Below are 20,559 nucleotides of genomic sequence, written 5' to 3'. Positions count from 1 at the left end.
TGATCTCAATGCACTCTGGTTATTACTTCTGATTTTAACCATTGTCACTGTTTTACAATTCCTTTTAACATTGTATGTAAAACATAATAAGATAATTAAAAAGAGATATATGAGTAGGGCAAACAATTTAGATAGAGTTAAAAAAAAAAAAAAAAAATTGGTCTCAACGACCCCTAGGAGCATAATAGAGCTCGAATACATGTACGTGGGTACACTTCAGGTAGAATTCCCGCCTTTAATACATTGTTATAAAGACAAAATAAAATGTCTCGTAGAACAGCAGCAGCCATTAGGGCTACCCACGATAGGAATGAAAATTTCGAATATAGAGCTAAAGCAATCTTAGCCGCATTCCCCAATCCAATTAGCATATACGAGTTCGAATACTCATATATGAACGAATATAATTTACCTTTTTCACCACTAATTCATTGTGATGCCACACAAAAGGCCATACCCGGCATCCTCGTAAACAGCCAAATAATAGAAAATGAAATTTTAGGAAGAATTGTGATTGCTAATGTTAGATTGTCTCCCAATCGGAATGGACAACATTAAAAAACACATATGGACATAAGTCATACAAATGCTTAACGCAGAACAGACCTACACAAAATAGTACGGTCATTAAACATACAACTAATTTGGTAAACATATATAATGAGGTCAGAGAACTTTTTCTAGAAAACAGACAAAGACTTACTGATATACATTGGTTTCAATCTACAGACGTCTTCAAACGTCTAAGGGAACGATTAGTATTCGTTAAAGAAAAATTCAATCTAGACATACACATCCCAAATCTTCTAAACACAGCTGCGACATATATACCAGCTGTAGAATCGGAATCAAGGCCAATAAGTCCCAGGCCCCCGAATGTAAAAAATATTATCATTATATCGGAAGACGATTCTCGATCAAATAGATCGAACCATCCGGTGAACGACGACAAACCGTCGACTAGTTCAGCAAACAGCGTGGTTGGGCAAGAACCAACCACAATGGCAGACGAAACAATTGCCCAACGGGCATATATCAAAGATATTTCGCACGCCATTCCGGAATTTAATGGACAGAAATTCCATTTACAAAGATTCATTACGGCAATCAAATTGGTCGATCTAACGAAAGGACCATACGAAAATTTAGCTATAGAAGTAATTAAATCAAAAGTAATAGGAACTACATTGTATAAAATACAAGATGAAACCACCATTAGCGCAATAATAAAGAAATTGCAAGACACTATTGTCGGAGAGTCATCAGATGTTATAAAGGCTAAAATGGCAAAAGTATGCCAAAAAGGCAAAACAGCCGCCCAATTCACAACAGAGATTGATGATATGAGAAAACTTCTAGAAGCATCATACATTGATGAGGGTTTGCCAGCGGAACACGCCGATAAGTTCAGCTGCAAAGAGGCCATTAGTACAATGGTTAAAAATTGCGAGCACGGCAGACTCAAAACAATACTAGAAGCAGGCACATTCCCAACAATGAATGATGCCGTAGCAAAATATATACAGTGTAGTACAGAGATGACTGGTAGCGCAAGTTCAATATTGTACACCAGACAAGGACAAGTCTACCGCGGTAGTAACTTTCCCTCAACCATGAGGGACACTCGTGGGGTAGTCGAAAGCAATAGCTGGCCGCTGACGGTGATTTTTTCCCCAGCTCTTTTCAGACGTAGACGCAGCACCCAATCCTCCTCAAAGGCACGAATCGTCTGTGGGGATCGGGATAAGAGATCATCAGAGGTATGCTGCAGACGAGTTCTGGTTTTCCAAAACCTTACCTCAGACTCGAGGGTCCGTGGGTGTAAACCCTCTGAGCGGTGTATCCACTTCATTCTCAAGGTGAAAAATTCCACCCGGCTAGCACTCAGCACCCGATGGAGCTGCAACACGGGCTTTTGGGCCTCAAGCTCCCTGTCCTCGACATGCAGCATATCTAGGATCTCCTTTCCCTGATTCTGGGGAAACCCACAGTCGGAATCATGTGAGACGCTGTCCTTGTAGGAGCCCTTCCAAGAACAGCCCACGCAGTGGTACTTCCAGCAAACCACACGCCCCTCACAAACGAACTCCAAGTGTCTGGAGAGATCTTTCCTATCTGAGAACTGGTCATTGCAGCTGGGGCAGCTGATGGGTAGCTCCCAGAGGGGCTGGCGCACCACTAGATTCTGCTCCTAATCGTAGTTTCTAATGAGCGATCGACAACTGGGGCAGCAGGCACGCGTTTTATTGAAGATGGCAACAGCCAGAACGGCGGTCTGGCAATTGCAGAAAAATTGCATATCAAAGCGTTGCCGCTTGGTCGCAAAACAGCTGTTGATAAGCTTTATCAAAGCTCACAAGATCTTCAACTCGAATTTTTTTACGGCCTAGTTTTAGGCTATAATTTTGGGAGTTAGCCGTGGATAATTAAAATACAAGAAGACACGATAAGCGTCGAATATTACACCCCCCGCTGAAATCACAGTTTGGGGTCTTGCTAACCAAAGCGTGATCCACACTTGGAGTGCTGGATACGATTTATTGTTTAATATTATTTGCGTGATATTTACCAATAAAGCGACCCTGGAAATCTTTTCTTAATGCGAGCTTTCCGAAACGTAGGTACCAGTTTCGCATTAATGCCTTTCACAAAACTACTCTGGTCAAAATTTCGTCTAGACACTTCTTGACCCACTTGAAAGTTTACTTCTCGGCTTCGAAGATTATAGATATTTTCATTGCGAACATGCTGCTGTTTCATTGCTTCTGCAGCGGTCTTGCGAATTAGCTCGAAGGAATCGTCGCGATCGAAGACTACTGTTCGGTCCTCCAACATACTGAGGTTTCGTAGGAGTTGATAAGTTGAACCGCCAGTAATCATGTTTTGGCCAAAAGCAACAGGATATGGGCTACTTTTGATGGCTGCATGCACACTGGATTGATCGGGCTTAATGTACGCTTTGATAGCAGCGAGTACCGAGCGATTTACCCGCTCTGAGGCATTGGTTTGGGGAGCGTAGGCGGCGGTGTACGAATGTCGAATTTGGTATTTCGCTAACAGATCCTTGAACTTGTGTGACTTGAATTGAACGCCGTTATCTGACACTATCAGCAATTAAACAGGTCTTCCTCCATGAACCGAGTTACGAAAGGAAATTTAGAAAAATGATCGAGTACTACAAAAATGCCTATATTCCCGGATCGACTTCGGGGGTACGGACCTAGAAAATCGACGTAAAGTTTTTGAAATAGACGAAAGGTCTCCCCTGCTTTGCCCATTGACGGACGTAGAGGATGATTGGGGTGCTCGGTCGTTCCTATTCGAGGAAGTCGGTCAGCTGTACTCTTCGTCGCCCAAAAAAAGCATAACATCTAATTCGTTAATTTCCTTCCTGTTTTGCTACTCAAAAAAAATTCGCTTCAGCAGCGATCAAATACAAAAAAAAAACGAGGGGGAACGTTGTGAGTTGCTGCGGACACCGCAACTCTACAGTTATACCCGATACTAAGTCAGTATGGCTCTCCTCCGGCAGACGCTAATATTAAACGACACGACAAAGAATGCGTGCGAGAGAGACAGAAAATCAGTCTGAGCGTGACGTCGGGCGCTGCGTAGCCAATGCAAATTGATTTGTTCCTTTTGGCTACAAAAATGATCTGATATGATCCAGATTCAGCAATCTGATAGATATGGTCGTTATCTATGATTCTGCGTTTTTAGTTTTCTCAAATCTGCAATATTGTGGATGCAACAGATTTTCGTCCTTTGTGTGGGCGGAAGGGGGTGGGGCGAAATTCTGAGATATACGTTTTATAGTGACATCTTAAAGGAGTGTGTGTACCAAATTTGGTTATTCTAGCCTTAATAGTCTCTGAGATTTGTGGTTGCCTCAGATTTTCGTCCTTTGCGGGGGCGGAAGGGGGTGTGGCGAAATTTTGAAACAAACTCGTCTCGGTCCGATATATTAGGAGTGTGGAAACCAAATTTGCTTGCTCTAGCTTTTATAGTCTCTGAGATCTAGACGCTACTGTTTTACTCTAAGCAAAGCCGCCTATGCGTGTGTGTTAGAGAGAGACAGGGCGAGAAAAAATTAAATTCTTTTCTTGATGCTGGCTATAATAATAATACGATCCAATTCAGATTCTGCATTCTAAAAGATATGGTCATTCTCTACGATTCTTCGTTTTTTGTTTTCTCGTATCTTTAAAATTGTGTATGGTCGGGGCAAAGTTTTGAAATATTTTTGGAGCAGTGACATATCACAGAAGTCTGGATCCAAAACATCGTTGCTCTAGCTCTTATAGTCTTTGAGCATTAGGCGCTGAAGGGGACGGACAGACGGACAGACGGACGGACGGATAGACAGACATGGCTCAATCGACTCGGCTATTGATGCTGATCAAGAATATATATACTTTATCGGAATCGGAAACGATTCCTTCTGGACGTTACACACATCCACTTTTACCACAAATCTAATATACCCCAATACTCATTTTGAGTATCGGGTATAAAAATAGCCAAGATTGCTTTGACTGATTGTGGTTTTACTGTAACTCTGCTTTCAGGTGTGCATGTGTGCTCCCGTGCCTCGTGAGGAGCCCACCAAGCCAGTTGAGGCTCAGCTCAACGACCTGCTGGCAAAGGTCAAGGAATTTTTCAACGAGGATAGCGTTAAGGTAAGTCTAGCCGACACTAGGCGACCTTAACAGACCAGACAAAAACGTATGCCTAATTTACTCGATTGCTTCTGCACGACTTCCATGATAAGGCCAACGCTGCTGCTGAAGAAGGTCTTGCTGTGAACGAGCAGATCCAGAAGGCGCCCAAACCCTAAAAATGCAGCTCTAAAGCAACGAATTTAAAAATCAAATCAAAAGATGTGCCCAATAAAGGTTTAAACCACAATTTAAAGGTTTTTAGCGTCAGCTCAATAATGCAAAAACATCCACAAACGGAGCTGGATCCGGGTCATGGCAAATAGCCGGTACAGGGCCTGAGGTCCCGCCAAGGGAAGCTCCTGGCGCTTTGCGCACTTGCCGGTTGAATCGAAAATATGGCGGTAGATACGCGGGCGTATGTCGTGCAGCTGCTTGGCGCTGCAGACACTCTGCGGCATCTGGATCAAATGGTCAACCATGAGGGACACTCGTGGGGTAGTCGAAAGCAATAGCTGGCCGCTGACGGTGATTTTTTCCCCAGCTCTTTTCAGACGTAGACGCAGCACCCAATCCTCCTCAAAGGCACGAATCGACTGTGGGGATCGGGATAAGAGATCATCAGAGGTATGCTGCAGACGAGTTCTGGTTCTCCAAAACCTTACCTCAGACTCGAGGGTCCGTGGGTGTAAACCCTCTGAGCGGTGTATCCACTTCATTCTCAAGGTGAAAAATTCCACCCGGCTAGCACTCAGCACCCGATGGAGCTGCAACACGGGCTTTTGGGCCTCAAGCTCCCTGTCCTCGACATGCAGCATATCTAGGATCTCCTTTCCCTGCTTCTGGGGAAACCCACAGTCGGAATCATGTGAGACGCTGTCCTTGTAGGGGCCCTTCCAAGAACAGCCCACGCAGTGGTACTTGCAGCAAACCACACGCCCCTCACAAACGAACTCCAAGTGTCTGGAGAGATCTTTCCTATCTGAGAACTGGTCATTGCAGCTGGGGCAGCTGATGGGTAGCTCCCAGAGGGTCTGGCGCACCACTAGATTCTGCTCCTGATCGTAGTTTCTAATGAGCGATCGACAACTGGGGCAGCAGGCACGCGTTTTATTGAAGATGGCAACAGCCAGAACGGCGGTCTGGCAATTGCAGAAAAATTGTATATCAAAGCGTTGCCGCTTGGTCGCAAAACAGCTGTTGATAAGCTTTATCAAAGCTCACAAGATCTTCAACTCGAATTTTTTTACGGCCTAGTTTTAGGCTATAATTTTGGGAGTTAGCCGTGGATAATTAAAATACAAGAAGACACGATAAGCGTTGAATATTACACCCCCCGCTGAAATCACAGTTTGGGGTCTTGCTAACCAAAGCGTGATCCACACTTGGAGTGCTGGATACGATTTATTGTTTAATATTATTTGCGTGATATTTACCAATAAAGCGACCCTGGAAATCTTTTCTTAATGCGAGCTTTCCGAAACGTAGGTGCCAGTTTCGCATTAATGCCTTTCACAAAACTACTCTGGTCAAAATTTCGTCTAGACACTTCTTGACCCACTTGAAAGTTTACTTCTCGGCTTCGAAGATTATAGATATTTACATTGCGAACATGCTGCTGTTTCATTGCTTCTGCAGCGGTCTTGCGAATTAGCTCGAAGGAATCGTCGCGATCAAAGACTACTGTTCGGTCCTCCAACATACTGAGGTTTCGTAGGAGTTGATAAGTTGAACCGCCAGTAATCATGTTTTGGCCAAAAGCAACAGGATATGGGCTACTTTTGATGGCTGCATGCACACTGGATTGATCGGGCTTAATGTACGCTTTGATAGCAGCGAGTACCGAGCGATTTACCCGCTCTGAGGCATTGGTTTGGGGAGCGTAGGCGGCGGTGTACGAATGTCGAATTTGGTATTTCGCTAACAGATCCTTGAACTTGTGTGACTTGAATTGAACGCCGTTATCTGACACTATCAGCAATTAAACATTCCTCCATGAACCGAGTTACGAAAGGAAATTTAGAAAAATGATCGAGTACTACAAAAATGCCTATATTCCCGGATCGACTTCGGGGGTACGGACCTAGAAAATCGACGTAAAGTTTTTGAAATAGACGAAAGGTCTCCCCTGCTTTGCCCATTGACGGACGTAGAGGATGATTGGGGTGCTCGGTCGTTCCTATTCGAGGAAGTCGGTCAGCTGTACTCTTCGTCGCCCAAAAAAAGCATAACATCTAATTCGTTAATTTCCTTCCTGTTTTGCTACTCAAAAAAAATTCGCTTCAGCAGCGATCAAATACAAAAAAAAACGAGGGGGAACGTTGTGAGTTGCTGCGGACACCGCAACTCTACAGTTATACCCGATACTAAGTCAGTATGGCTCTCCTCCGGCAGACGCTAATATTAAACGACACGACAAAGAATGCGTGCGAGAGAGACAGAAAATCAGTCTGAGCGTGACGTCGGGCGCTGCGTAGCCAATGCAAATTGATTTGTTCCTTTTGGCTACAAAAATGTTCTGATATGATCCAGATTCAGCAATCTGATAGATATGGTCGTTATCTATGATTCTGCGTTTTTAGTTTTCTCAAATCTGCAATATTGTGGATGCAACAGATTTTCGTCCTTTGTGTGGGCGGAAGGGGGTGGGGCGAAATTCTGAGATATACGTTTTATAGTGACATCTTAAAGGAGTGTGTGTACCAAATTTGGTTATTCTAGCCTTAATAGTCTCTGAGATTTGTGGTTGCCTCAGATTTTCGTCCTTTGCGGGGGCGGAAGGGGGTGTGGCGAAATTTTGAAACAAACTCGTCTCGGTCCGATATATTAGGAGTGTGGAAACCAAATTTGCTTGCTCTAGCTTTTATAGTCTCTGAGATCTAGACGCTACTGTTTTACTCTAAGCAAAGCCGCCTATGCGTGTGTGTTAGAGAGAGACAGGGCGAGAAAAAATTAAATTCTTTTCTTGATGCTGGCTATAATAATAATACGATCCAATTCAGATTCTGCATTCTAAAAGATATGGTCATTCTCTACGATTCTTCGTTTTTTATTTTCTCGTATCTTTAAAATTGTGTATGGGCGGGGCAAAGTTTTGAAATATTTTTGGAGCAGTGACATATCACAGAAGTCTGGATCCAAAACATCGTTGCTCTAGCTCTTATAGTCTTTGAGCATTAGGCGCTGAAGGGGACGGACAGACGGACAGACGGACGGACGGATAGACAGACATGGCTCAATCGACTCGGCTATTGATGCTGATCAAGAATATATATACTTTATCGGAATCGGAAACGATTCCTTCTGGACGTTACACACATCCACTTTTACCACAAATCTAATATAACCCAATACTCATTTTGAGTATCGGGTATAAAAATAGCCAAGATTGCTTTGACTGATTGTGGTTTTACTGTAACTCTGCTTTCAGGTGTGCATGTGTGCTCCCGTGCCTCGTGAGGAGCCCACCAAGCCAGTTGAGGCTCAGCTCAACGACCTGCTGGCAAAGGTCAAGGAATTTTTCAACGAGGATAGCGTTAAGGTAAGTCTAGCCGACACTAGCCGACCTTAACAGACCAGACAAAAACGTATGCCTAATTTACTCGATTGCTTCTGCACGACTTCCATGATAAGGCCAACGCTGCTGCTGAAGAAGGTCTTGCTGTGAACGAGCAGATCCAGAAGGCGCCCAAACCCTAAAAATGCAGCTCTAAAGCAACGAATTTAAAAATCAAATCAAAAGATGTGCCCAATAAAGGTTTAAACCACAATTTAAAGGTTTTTAGCGTCAGCTCAATAATGCAAAAACATCCACAAACGGAGCTGGATCCGGGTCATGGCAAATAGCCGGTACAGGGCCTGAGGTCCCGCCAAGGGAAGCTCCTGGCGCTTTGCGCACTTGCCGGTTGAATCGAAAATATGGCGGTAGATACGCGGGCGTATGTCGTGCAGCTGCTTGGCGCTGCAGACACTCTGCGGCATCTGGATCAAATGGTCAACCATGAGGGACACTCGTGGGGTAGTCGAAAGCAATAGCTGGCCGCTGACGGTGATTTTTTCCCCAGCTCTTTTCAGACGTAGACGCAGCACCCAATCCTCCACAAAGGCACGAATCGACTGTGGGGATCGGGATAAGAGATCATCAGAGGTATGCTGCAGACGAGTTCTGGTTCTCCAAAACCTTACCTCAGACTCGAGGGTCCGTGGGTGTAAACCCTCTGAGCGGTGTATCCACTTCATTCTCAAGGTGAAAAATTCCACCCGGCTAGCACTCAGCACCCGATGGAGCTGCAACACGGGCTTTTGGGCCTCAAGCTCCCTGTCCTCGACATGCAGCATATCTAGGATCTCCTTTCCCTGCTTCTGGGGAAACCCACAGTCGGAATCATGTGAGACGCTGTCCTTGTAGGGGCCCTTCCAAGAACAGCCCACGCAGTGGTACTTGCAGCAAACCACACGCCCCTCACAAACGAACTCCAAGTGTCTGGAGAGATCTTTCCTATCTGAGAACTGGTCATTGCAGCTGGGGCAGCTGATGGGTAGCTCCCAGAGGGTCTGGCGCACCACTAGATTCTGCTCCTGAATTAAGCAAACATTTCCCAGTACAATTCAAGAAGCAATTAACTAAACTATGTACCAATTTTAGTGACGTATTCGGGCTTGAAACCGAATCAATCACAACAAATAATTTTTATAAACAGAAATTGAGATTGAGGGATGACGAACCTATATATATAAAGAACTATCAAAGTCCGCATAGCCAAGTTGAGGAAATTAAAAAACAAGTAGGAAAATTAATCAACGACAATATTGTCGAACCATCCGTATCAGAATACAACAGCCCACTTCTACTTGTCCCAAAGAAAGCCCTTCCGGGTTCAGAACAAAAGAAATGGCGATTAGTAGTTGACTATCGTCAAATAAACAAAAAACTCCTGGCCGACAAATTACCACTACCTAGAATTGATGACATTTTGGATCAACTAGGTAGAGCAAAGTATTTCTCATGCCTTGACTTAATGTCAGGTTTTCATCAAATCGAACTAGAAGAAAGTTCGCGAAATATAACGTCTTTTTCAACGAGCAATGGCTCATATCGCTTCACGCGACTACCATTTGGTTTAAAAATAGCGCCGAATTCATTTCAAAGAATGATGACTATAGCCTTCTCTGGACTTGAAGCTTCGCAAGCCTTCCTGTATATGGACGATCTAATAGTCATGGGTTGTTCCGAAAAACATATGCTTAAAAACTTAACAGATATTTTTGAGATATGTACGAAACACAACCTAAAATTACATCCACAAAAATGTTCATTTTTTATGCATGAAGTGACCTTTCTTGGTCATAAATGCACAGATAAAGGAATCTTGCCAGATGACAAGAAATATGACGTCATCAAAAACTATCCAGTCCCACATGATGCGGACAGCGCTAGACGATTTATTGCATTTTGCAATTATTATAGACGTTTTATTAAAAACTTCGCCGACTATTCCCGGCACATAACTAGATTATGTAAAAAGAATGTCGTATGTCGTATGTCGCTCGACAGACGGATAAGTACATAATTCCACACAATTTCCATTTAGTTAATCAAAATTTTGCAATTCCGTGTGATGGAATGATAGGCATTGATTTCATAAAAGAATTAAACTGCCTAATAGACTTAAAACCTGCAGACGATTGGTTAATAATACGACCAAATAATATAAAAATTAAAATTTATGTTCCAATAACATACAGTTCTGGTAACAATACAATTCTTCTACCAGCAAGATCACAAGTTGTCAGAAAAATAGAATTAACGTCCGATATAGAAACCATATTGATCCCAAACCAGGAAATTCAACCTGGTATTTATGTAGCAAATACAATAACTTCAAAAAATAATACATTTGTCCGATTGCTGAATACAACCAGTACCAACCAATTAGTACATATAAATAACATACAATATGAACCACTTTCGAATTACAATGTAATTCAAACAACTCAAAAAATCCGAGAAAAAACTGTCATAGCTGAATTAAGCAAACATTTCCCAGTACAATTCAAGAAGCAATTAACTAAACTATGTACCAATTTTAGTGACGTATTCGGGCTTGAAACCGAATCAATCACAACAAATAATTTTTATAAACAGAAATTGAGATTGAGGAAGACTAACCTAAATGTGACCTAGTAGATAATGTATCAGGACAACTGCAAAAACTCTGAAAAAAAAATCGTACAAAAAAAAATATAAAAACTTCAAAATGCATTGGTGTGTGTGTCCCGTTCGTGTAATCGCCGACGCGCCAGGTCCCCACCTCAGCCCCGTGCCACACGGAACCGCCTCCTCTCCGTCCCCGACCTAGCCATCAGTGGGTAGACGGGCATCGGTAGCACCAGCTCCGGGTCAGGCCAAGGCCGACTTCCAACACGGCCAATGGCCAATGGACAATACGGTCCATCAGTCCATCAGATGGTAAAGCACAAGCAGCACGCTCTCGTGAGCGGCGCCCCCTCGTCGCCCTCCGCCCTAAGGGGCTTGCGCGCTGAGAACGGCCGGCGGTGGCACTGCGGTACGGTCCGAGTCTGGCTGGACAGGATAGGCACAACCGTCTCGGACCGGACCATAATGGATGAGGTGCGTCCACAAAAATAACCATAGAGATGTTTAAGGCAAATTCTAAATAAACAAAAGTATAAACCAAAAACAATTGTAACGAGAAACAAACGAATTCCCTATAAAGGCAAAGAGCAAAAACTATCCAGTCCCACATGATGCGGACAGCGCTAGACGATTTATTGCATTTTGCAATTATTATAGACGTTTTATTAAAAACTTCGCCGACTATTCCCGGCACATAACTAGATTATGTAAAAAGAATGTCCCCTTTGAGTGGTCAACTGAATGTCAAAATGCATTCCAATATTTAAAAGATAAACTTATGGAACCCACTCTGTTACAGTACCCAGATTTTCAGAAAGAATTTTGCATAATCACCGATGCTAGTAAACAAGCATGTGGAGCGGTTTTAACTCAAAACCATAGCGGACTCCAACTCCCATTAGCATATGCATCACGATCATTCACAAAAGGTGAAAGTAACAAAAGTACTACAGAACAGGAATTAGCAGCAATTCATTGGGCAATTACCCATTTTCGACCATATATCTATGGTAAACACTTTACAGTAAAAACGGATCACAGACCACTAACATACCTATTTTCAATGGTCAATCCCAGATCAAAACTCACACGCATGCGGCTCGAATTAGAAGAATACGACTTTACAGTCGAGTATCTAAAGGGTAAAGATAATCATGTAGCAGATGCGTTATCAGGAATAACCATCACAGACCTAAAAAACATACAAAATACGAATAAAGTCCTGAAAGTCACTACCAGGCAACAGAGTAGACAGAAATCCTGCGCAGGAAAAGAACAAATAGAATTGCCTAGGCAATCTCTAACAAAAGCTTCAAAGCCCAACGTATATGAAGTCATCAACAATGACGAAGTACGTAAAGTAGTGACCTTGCATGTAAATAATAATTTATGTTTTTTCAAACATGAAAAAAAAATTACTGCAAGATATGATGTTAGCGATTTGTATACTAATGGAACCCTTGACTTAGGTCAGTTTTTCCAAAGGCTTGAAACGCAGGCCGGTAAACAAAAAATCAGCCAACTCAAAGTGGCACCGTGGGAAAATATCTTTGAATACATTTCAATAGATAATTTTAAAAATATGGGCAATAAAATATTACGAACAATAAGAGTAGCGCTACTCAACCCGGTGACCCTAATTAAAAATGAAAAAGAAAAAGAAGCAATAATGTCTACATTACATGATGATCCCATACAAGGAGGACATACAGGCATAACAAAAACCTTGGCCAAGGTCAAAAGACATTATTTTTGGAAAGGTATGACTAAAGAAATAACTAATTACATACGAAAATGTCCAAAATGCCAAAAAGCTAAAGTAACCAAGCACACAATAACTCCATTGACTATTACAGAAACACCATACATGGCGACCGTGACAGGACCATATATGTCCTACGCGATGGATCAATCTAAGGATTGAAAAAAAAAGGAGAAAAATTTTTTCAAAAAAGTGTCAAAAATAATAAAGACAAAGAATGGCCGAAAAAAAATATAATAATATGTGATTTTGTTAAAAAAAAAAAATCGGACCAAGTCAAAAGAAAATTGATGAATTGGAAAAAGTATTGAAATAGTGTTGTCCCCAGTGCCAGTGCCAAGGAAAAAACCCAGCAGAAAGCCAAACCATCCGTTTCGCCAGACCAATGCACGACTGCCGACGATATTACGCACAAACCCATGTTGCATTATAATTTATACCCTTAACCTTGGGGACTACAATGCGGCCAGGAATATATAATACCCAAGGAGATTTAACAGCCCGCGCTACAAAGAGCGTACACGCAATATAAAAACCTGTGCGAAGACCAGCACCGGCCCCCACCAGACCCAGCAAGGACCAATAATATAAGTGCGAGTGGCATAGGACCGCCCCTTGCACCGTCGATGGACAGTAACACAAACACTCCAGCAGCAGAAAATGCACCAGACTTCGCCGACGCTGCTCCTACCGAGCAAAGGGACGCACTCAGCCTACAAGAGGCCTTAGAAGTGTATCCAAACGATGGACCACGCCCACTCACAATAGCTGAGTACAGGGCAAGACAAGAAAAACGCCCCAGGAAGAAAACAAAGAGGGGCGGCCGGATCAAACGGCTGCTTCAACAACGACGTCTGGAGCGGGACCTGGAAAAAACATATACAAATGAAGAGGACCGACAGCGCTGCCAAGAGCGCATCAAGGAAATCAATAAACAACTTCGCCAATAAAAGAGCGAAGTAACGCAATTGAGCTGCAGAAATGCCATGCCTCATATTGCCAATAATTATAATTTTCTATCTCGAGTTGAAGCACCCTTAAAGTGAAACTTGAAAATACTAACCTCTGTTAGGCTATTACTAAAACCATGTGATCGATGTTGAATTATATAATGAAAAACCTGTAAATCGATCACATGTCCCTTAACATTTTTTTTCTTCCTTCATTTTGATCAAATATATATAAAAAAAAAAATTTATATTGATGAAATTTTAAAGAGTAAAAAAAAAAAAAAAAAGGAAGGGTATATAGATATGTGTGTCCATGAGAAAAAAAAAATTTTTTTTTATTGAAAAGAATAAATGAATAGCAAATAATTAAAAAAAAAATAAAATAAAAATAAAAAACTCCAACATTGTAGAAACCAATTTTTGAGAGAAAATCATCATCATGGGTTGGTTCGGTTCTGACAATAGTCAGACCAAAGACAATACGGCCAATGTGGTCAATAATGTCAAAATAATAGACCACAGGGATGATCTCAATGCACTCTGGTTATTACTTCTGATTTTAACCATTGTCACTGTTTTACAATTCCTTTTAACATTGTATGTAAAACATAATAAGATAATTAAAAAGAGATATATGAGTAGGGCAAACAATTTAGATAGAGTTAAAAAAAAAAAAAAAAAATTGGTCTCAACGACCCCTAGGAGCATAATAGAGCTCGAATACATGTACATGGGTACACTTCAGGTAGAATTCCCGTCTTTAATACATTGTTACAAAGACAAAATAAAATGTCTAGTAGAACAGCAGCAGCCATTAGGGCTACCCACGATAGGAATGAAAATTTCGAATATAGAGCTAAAGCAATCTTAGCCGCATTCCCCAATCCAATTAGCATATACGAGTTCGAATACTCATATATGAACGAATATAATTTACCTTTTTCACCACTAATTCATTGTGATGCCACACAAAAGGCCATACCCGGCATCCTCGTAAACAGCCAAATAATAGAAAATGAAATTTTAGGAAGAATTGTGATTGCTAATGTTAGATTGTCTCCCAATCGGAATGGACAACATTAAAAAACACATATGGACATAAGTCATACAAATGCTTAACGCAGAACAGACCTACACAAAATAGTACGGTCATTAAACATACAACTAATTTGGTAAACATATATAATGAGGTCAGAGAACTTTTTCTAGAAAACAGACAAAGACTTACTGATATACATTGGTTTCAATCTACAGACGTCTTCAAACGTCTAAGGGAACGATTAGTATTCGTTAAAGAAAAATTCAATCTAGACATACACATCCCAAATCTTCTAAACACAGCTGCGACATATATACCAGCTGTAGAATCGGAATCAAGGCCAATAAGTCCCAGGCCCCCGAATGTAAAAAATATTATCATTATATCGGAAGACGATTCTCGATCAAATAGATCGAACCATCCGGTGAACGACGACAAACCGTCGACTAGTTCAGCAAACAGCGTGGTTGGGCAAGAACCAACCACAATGGCAGACGAAACAATTGCCCAACGGGCATATATCAAAGATATTTCGCACGCCATTCCGGAATTTAATGGACAGAAATTCCATTTACAAAGATTCATTACGGCAATCAAATTGGTCGATCTAACGAAAGGACCATACGAAAATTTAGCTATAGAAGTAATTAAATCAAAAGTAATAGGAACTACATTGTATAAAATACAAGATGAAACCACCATTAGCGCAATAATAAAGAAATTGCAAGACACTATTGTCGGAGAGTCATCAGATGTTATAAAGGCTAAAATGGCAAAAGTATGCCAAAAAGGCAAAACAGCCGCCCAATTCACAACAGAGATTGATGATATGAGAAAACTTCTAGAAGCATCATACATTGATGAGGGTTTGCCAGCGGAACACGCCGATAAGTTCAGCTGCAAAGAGGCCATTAGTACAATGGTTAAAAATTGCGAGCACGGCAGACTCAAAACAATACTAGAAGCAGGCACATTCCCAACAATGAATGATGCCGTAGCAAAATATATACAGTGTAGTACAGAGATGACTGGTAGCGCAAGTTCAATATTGTACACCAGACAAGGACAAGTCTACCGCGGTAGTAACTTTCGAGGTAACTATCGTGGTGGAGGAAATGGTCGTGGTTACAACCACAACCATATTTACAACAACAATAGTTATAATAACAATAGAGGTCGTGTTGGCTATAGGGGAAATAACCGTAATAACGGTGGAACCTATAACAACCAAAGATACAATAGCAATGGAAACACACGACAGAACAATGTTCGTGTTACCCAGACAGCTTCGGGAAACTCCCAAGATCCTTTAGATACACTAAATTAAAAAATCCAGCGGTTCACAATCAACCTCAATCTCAATATATTCGTGGCATTCCTCAATTCTAAAACAGGAAAACAACTTACATTCCTTATAGATACAGGTGCCAATATATCATTATTAAAAGAAAATTCAGATGTCTTTAACGACATTCAAACAAAAAATAAAATAGATATTCAAGGAATAGGGGAAGGTATAATAACATCCCAAGGCCTTACCCTAATAGAGCTACAGACGGATAAGTACATAATTCCACACAATTTCCATTTAGTTAATCAAAATTTTGCAATTCCGTGTGATGGAATAATAGGCATTGATATTATAAAAGAATTAAACTGCCTAATAGACTTAAAACTTGCAGAGGATTGGTTGGACCAAATAATATAAAAATTAAAATTTATGTTCCAATAACATACAGTTCTGGTAACAATACAATTCTTCTACCAGCAAGATCACAAGTTGTCAGAAAAATAGAATTAACGTCCGATATAGAAACCATATTGATCCCAAAGCATTAGTAATTTTTTTTATTATTGAAAAGAATAAATGAATAGCAAATAATTTAAAAAAATTTAGATAGAGTTTAAAAACGAACATAGAGGACTTGGCAATGACAAAGGAGGAATATCAGACCAAAGTATATCAATGAAAAAAAAAAACAAAAAAAAAAAAATACATAAAAAAAAATACACTAAAACAAAAAAAAAGGAAGACTAACCTAAATGTGACCTAGTAGATAATGTATCAGGACAACTGCAAAAACTCTGAAAAAAAATCGTACAAAAAAAAATATAAAAACTTCAAAATGCATTGGTGTGTGTGTCCCGTTCGTGTAATCGCCGACGCGCCAGGTCCCCACCTCAGCCCCGTGCCACACGGAACCGCCTCCTCTCCGTCCCCGACCCAGCCATCAGTGGGTAGACGGGCATCGGTAGCACCAGCTCCGGGTCAGGCCAAGGCCGACTTCCAACACGGCCAATGGCCAATGGACAATACGGTCCATCAGTCTATCAGATGGTAAAGCACAAGCAGCACGCTCTCGTGAGCGGCGCCCCCTCGTCGCCCTCCGCCCTAAGGGGCTTGCGCGCTGAGAACGGCCGGCGGTGGCACTGCGGTACGGTCCGAGTCTGGCTGGACAGGATAGGCAAAACCGTCTCGGACCGGACCATAATGGATGAGGTGCGTCCACAAAAATAATAGAGATGTTTAAGGCAAATTCTAAATGAACAAAAGTATAAACCAAAAACAATTGTAACGAGAAACAAACGAATTCCCTATAAAGGCAAAGAGCAAAAACTATCCAGTCCCACATGATGCGGACAGCGCTAGACGATTTATTGCATTTTGCAATTATTATAGACGTTTTATTAAAAACTTCGCCGACTATTCCCGGCACATAACTAGATTATGTAAAAAGAATGTCCCCTTTGAGTGGTCAACTGAATGTCAAAATGCATTCCAATATTTAAAAGATAAACTTATGGAACCCACTCTGTTACAGTACCCAGATTTTCAGAAAGAATTTTGCATAATCACCGATGCTAGTAAACAAGCATGTGGAGCGGTTTTAACTCAAAACCATAACGGACTCCAACTCCCATTAGCATATGCATCACGTTCATTCACAAAAGGTGAAAGTAACAAAAGTACTACAGAACAGGAATTAGCAGCAATTCATTGGGCAATTACCCATTTTCGACCATATATCTATGGTAAACACTTTACAGTAAAAACGGATCACAGACCACTAACATACCTATTTTCAATGGTCAATCCTAGCTCAAAACTCACACGCATGCGGCTCGAATTAGAAGAATACGACTTTACAGTCGAGTATCTAAAGGGTAAAGATAATCATGTAGCAGATGCGTTATCAAGAATAACCATCACAGACCTAAAAAACATACAAAATACGAATAAAGTCCCGAAAGTCACTACCAGGCAACAGAGTAGACAGAAATCCTGCGCAGGAAAAGAACAAATAGAATTGCCTAGGCAATCTCTAACAAAAGCTTCAAAGCCCAACGTATATGAAGTCATCAAAAATGACGAAGTGCGTAAAGTAGTGACCTTGCATGTTAATAATAATTTATGTTTTTTCAAACATGGAAAAAAAATTACTGCAAGATATGATGTTAGCGATTTGTATACTAATGGAACCCTTGACTTAGGTCAGTTTTTCCAAAGGCTTGAAACGCAAGCCGGTAAACAAAAAATCAGCCAACTCAAAGTGGCACCGTGGGAAAATATCTTTGAATACATTTCAATAGATAATTTTAAAAATATGGGCAATAAAATATTACGAACAATAAGAGTAGCGCTACTCAACCCGGTGACCCTAATTAAAAATGAAAAAGAAAAAGAAGCAATACTGTCTACATTACATGATGATCCCATACAAGGAGGACATACAGGCATAACAAAAACCTTGGCCAAGGTCAAAAGACATTATTTTTGGAAAGGTATGACTAAAGAAATAACCAATTACATACGAAAATGTCCAAAATGCCAAAAAGCTAAAGTAACCAAGCACACAATAACTCCATTGACTATTACAGAAACACCATACATGGCTTTTGATAGGGTAATAGTGGATACGATCGGTCCACTTCCTAAATCAGAACAAGGAAATGAATATGCAGTCACCTTAATATGTGACCTGACAAAATACCTTTTCGCCATACCCATTAGAAACAAAAGTGCAAATACAGTAGCTAAAGCTATTTTTGAAAATTTTATTCTAAAGTACGGTCCAATGAAGACGTTCATTACGGACATGGGAACAGAATATACAAATTCAATAATTGAAGACTTATGTAAAAATCTAAACATCAAAAACATAACTTCTACTGCACATCATCACCAGACTGTAGGAACCGTGGAGCGAAGCCACAGAACATTTAACGAATTCATACGCTCATACATCTCAGCTGACAAATCAGATTGGGATGTATGGCTGCAATACTTCGTATATTGTTTTAATACAACCCCCTCTATGGCACATGATTATTGTCTATATGAGCTAGTTTTCGGTAAGTCTTCAAACTTACCAGTTCAATTTAATACTATAGATAGAATAGCACCTCTATATAACATAGATGATTACTCTAAAGAGAGTATATATAGATTAGAAATAGCATATAAACGAGCAAGGATTATGCTCGAGGAGCATAAAATTAAAAATAAACAGCTATATGACTTAAAGTTAAAAGATTTAAATTTAGCTGTAGGAGATAAAGTTTTATTGAAAAATGCAACAGGACATAAGCTAGATTTTAAATATATAGGACCATATAGAGTAGAAAGTATCGGAGAAAGAGATAACGTCATAATCTCCGATAATAAAAACAAAACTCAGAAAGTACATAAGGATAGGTTAAAGATTTGCAATTATTAATCATTTTTAGTATGGCCATACATAAATATAAACCATAAAAATATACTACTCTGCATTTATATTCAAATAACTTTTAAATTTTATCAATATTAATTAAAGTTCAATATTCTAATAATTGACTAAAAAGAAAAAAAAATATATATATAAATTGTCTTTTTAAGAATACATAACTCGTATACATATATAGTAAAAGCTAAAAATAAAATAACTTCATTATATTACGTTATTTTTCAAAAGGAGGGAGATGTAGTATGCTCATATTAAAGTAAAGTAAAGTATTGATTATTACGAATACCCACTGTACCGACGGTACTTAAAGAATACACACTGTAACACTTTGTTTCAGTGTTTACGTAACAATAAAGTCTCAGACATTCTGGGTGATCGTACTACGATTCACTCAAGAATGCCTCGAGCGACCCAAGTGCAGCGTCAGCATGTTCCCATGACTTGACGGCACTAATATACATGCATACACACATATATCTTCCCTCGCGCTCTCGCTGCCAACAGCGCTGAGCATATTCACACATATACATTTGTAAAATTGAGAACATAAACGACAATAAAAGAGATCGGAGGGTTGAGCCCCAACGATCCAGAAAAACGGATTGAACATCGATTTATAGTATTCTTTTTTTTTTTTTTTTTTTTTTCATTGATATACTTTGGTCTGATATTCCTCCTTTGTCATTGCCAAGTCCTCTATGTTCGTTTTTAAACTCTATCTAAATTTTTTTTTTAATTATTTGCTATTCATTTGTTCTTTTCAATAATAAAAAAAATTACTAAAAAATCTTTTTTTTTCTCATGGACACACATATCTATATACCCTTCCTTTTTTTTTACTCTTTAAAATTTCATCAATATAAATTATTATTTTTTTTATATATATTTGATCAAAATGAAGGAAGAAAAAAAAATGTTAAGGGACATGTGATCGATTTACAGGTTTTTCATTATATAATTCAACATCGATCACATGGTTTTAGTAATAGCCTAACAGAGGTTAGTATTTTCAAGTTGCACTTTAAGGGTGCTTCAACTCGAGATAGAAAATTATAATTATTGGCAATATGAGGCATGGCATTTCTGCAGCTCAATTGCGTTACTTCGCTCTTTTATTGGCGAAGTTGTTTATTGATTTCCTTGATGCGCTCTTGGCAGCGCTGTCGGTCCTCTTCATTTGTATATGTTTTTTCCAGGTCCCGCTCCAGACGTCGTTGTTGAAGCAGCCGTTTGATCCGGCCGCCCCTCTTTGTTTTCTTCCTGGGG

At 40.2% G+C, this 20,559-nt stretch overlaps 1 protein-coding gene across 1 annotated transcript in view; it reads right to left on the bottom strand.

Moving 5' to 3' along the window:
- Positions 1 to 19,978, bottom strand: part of LOC113566856 — a 36,749-nt gene extending 16,771 nt beyond the window's left edge. The window contains exons 1-6 of the mRNA XM_026994018.1: positions 19,952 to 19,978; positions 8,873 to 9,236; positions 8,735 to 8,838; positions 8,477 to 8,639; positions 8,277 to 8,353; positions 5,702 to 5,800 (exon numbers count right to left, since the gene is read on the bottom strand). Coding sequence (XP_026849819.1) covers positions 5,702 to 5,800; positions 8,277 to 8,353; positions 8,477 to 8,639; positions 8,735 to 8,838; positions 8,873 to 9,236; positions 19,952 to 19,978 — 834 coding nt within the window. The remainder of the gene's footprint in view (positions 1 to 5,701; positions 5,801 to 8,276; positions 8,354 to 8,476; positions 8,640 to 8,734; positions 8,839 to 8,872; positions 9,237 to 19,951) is intronic.
- Positions 19,979 to 20,559: the final 581 nt, after the last annotated feature.

The sequence above is a fragment of the Drosophila persimilis genome, unplaced genomic scaffold (genome assembly GCF_003286085.1).
Source record: "Drosophila persimilis strain 14011-0111.01,24,50 unplaced genomic scaffold, DperRS2 tig00001116-arrow-arrow-pilon, whole genome shotgun sequence".
Lineage (NCBI taxonomy): Eukaryota > Metazoa > Arthropoda > Insecta > Diptera > Drosophilidae > Drosophila > Drosophila persimilis.
This window is presented reverse-complemented; position numbering and strand designations above follow the sequence as displayed.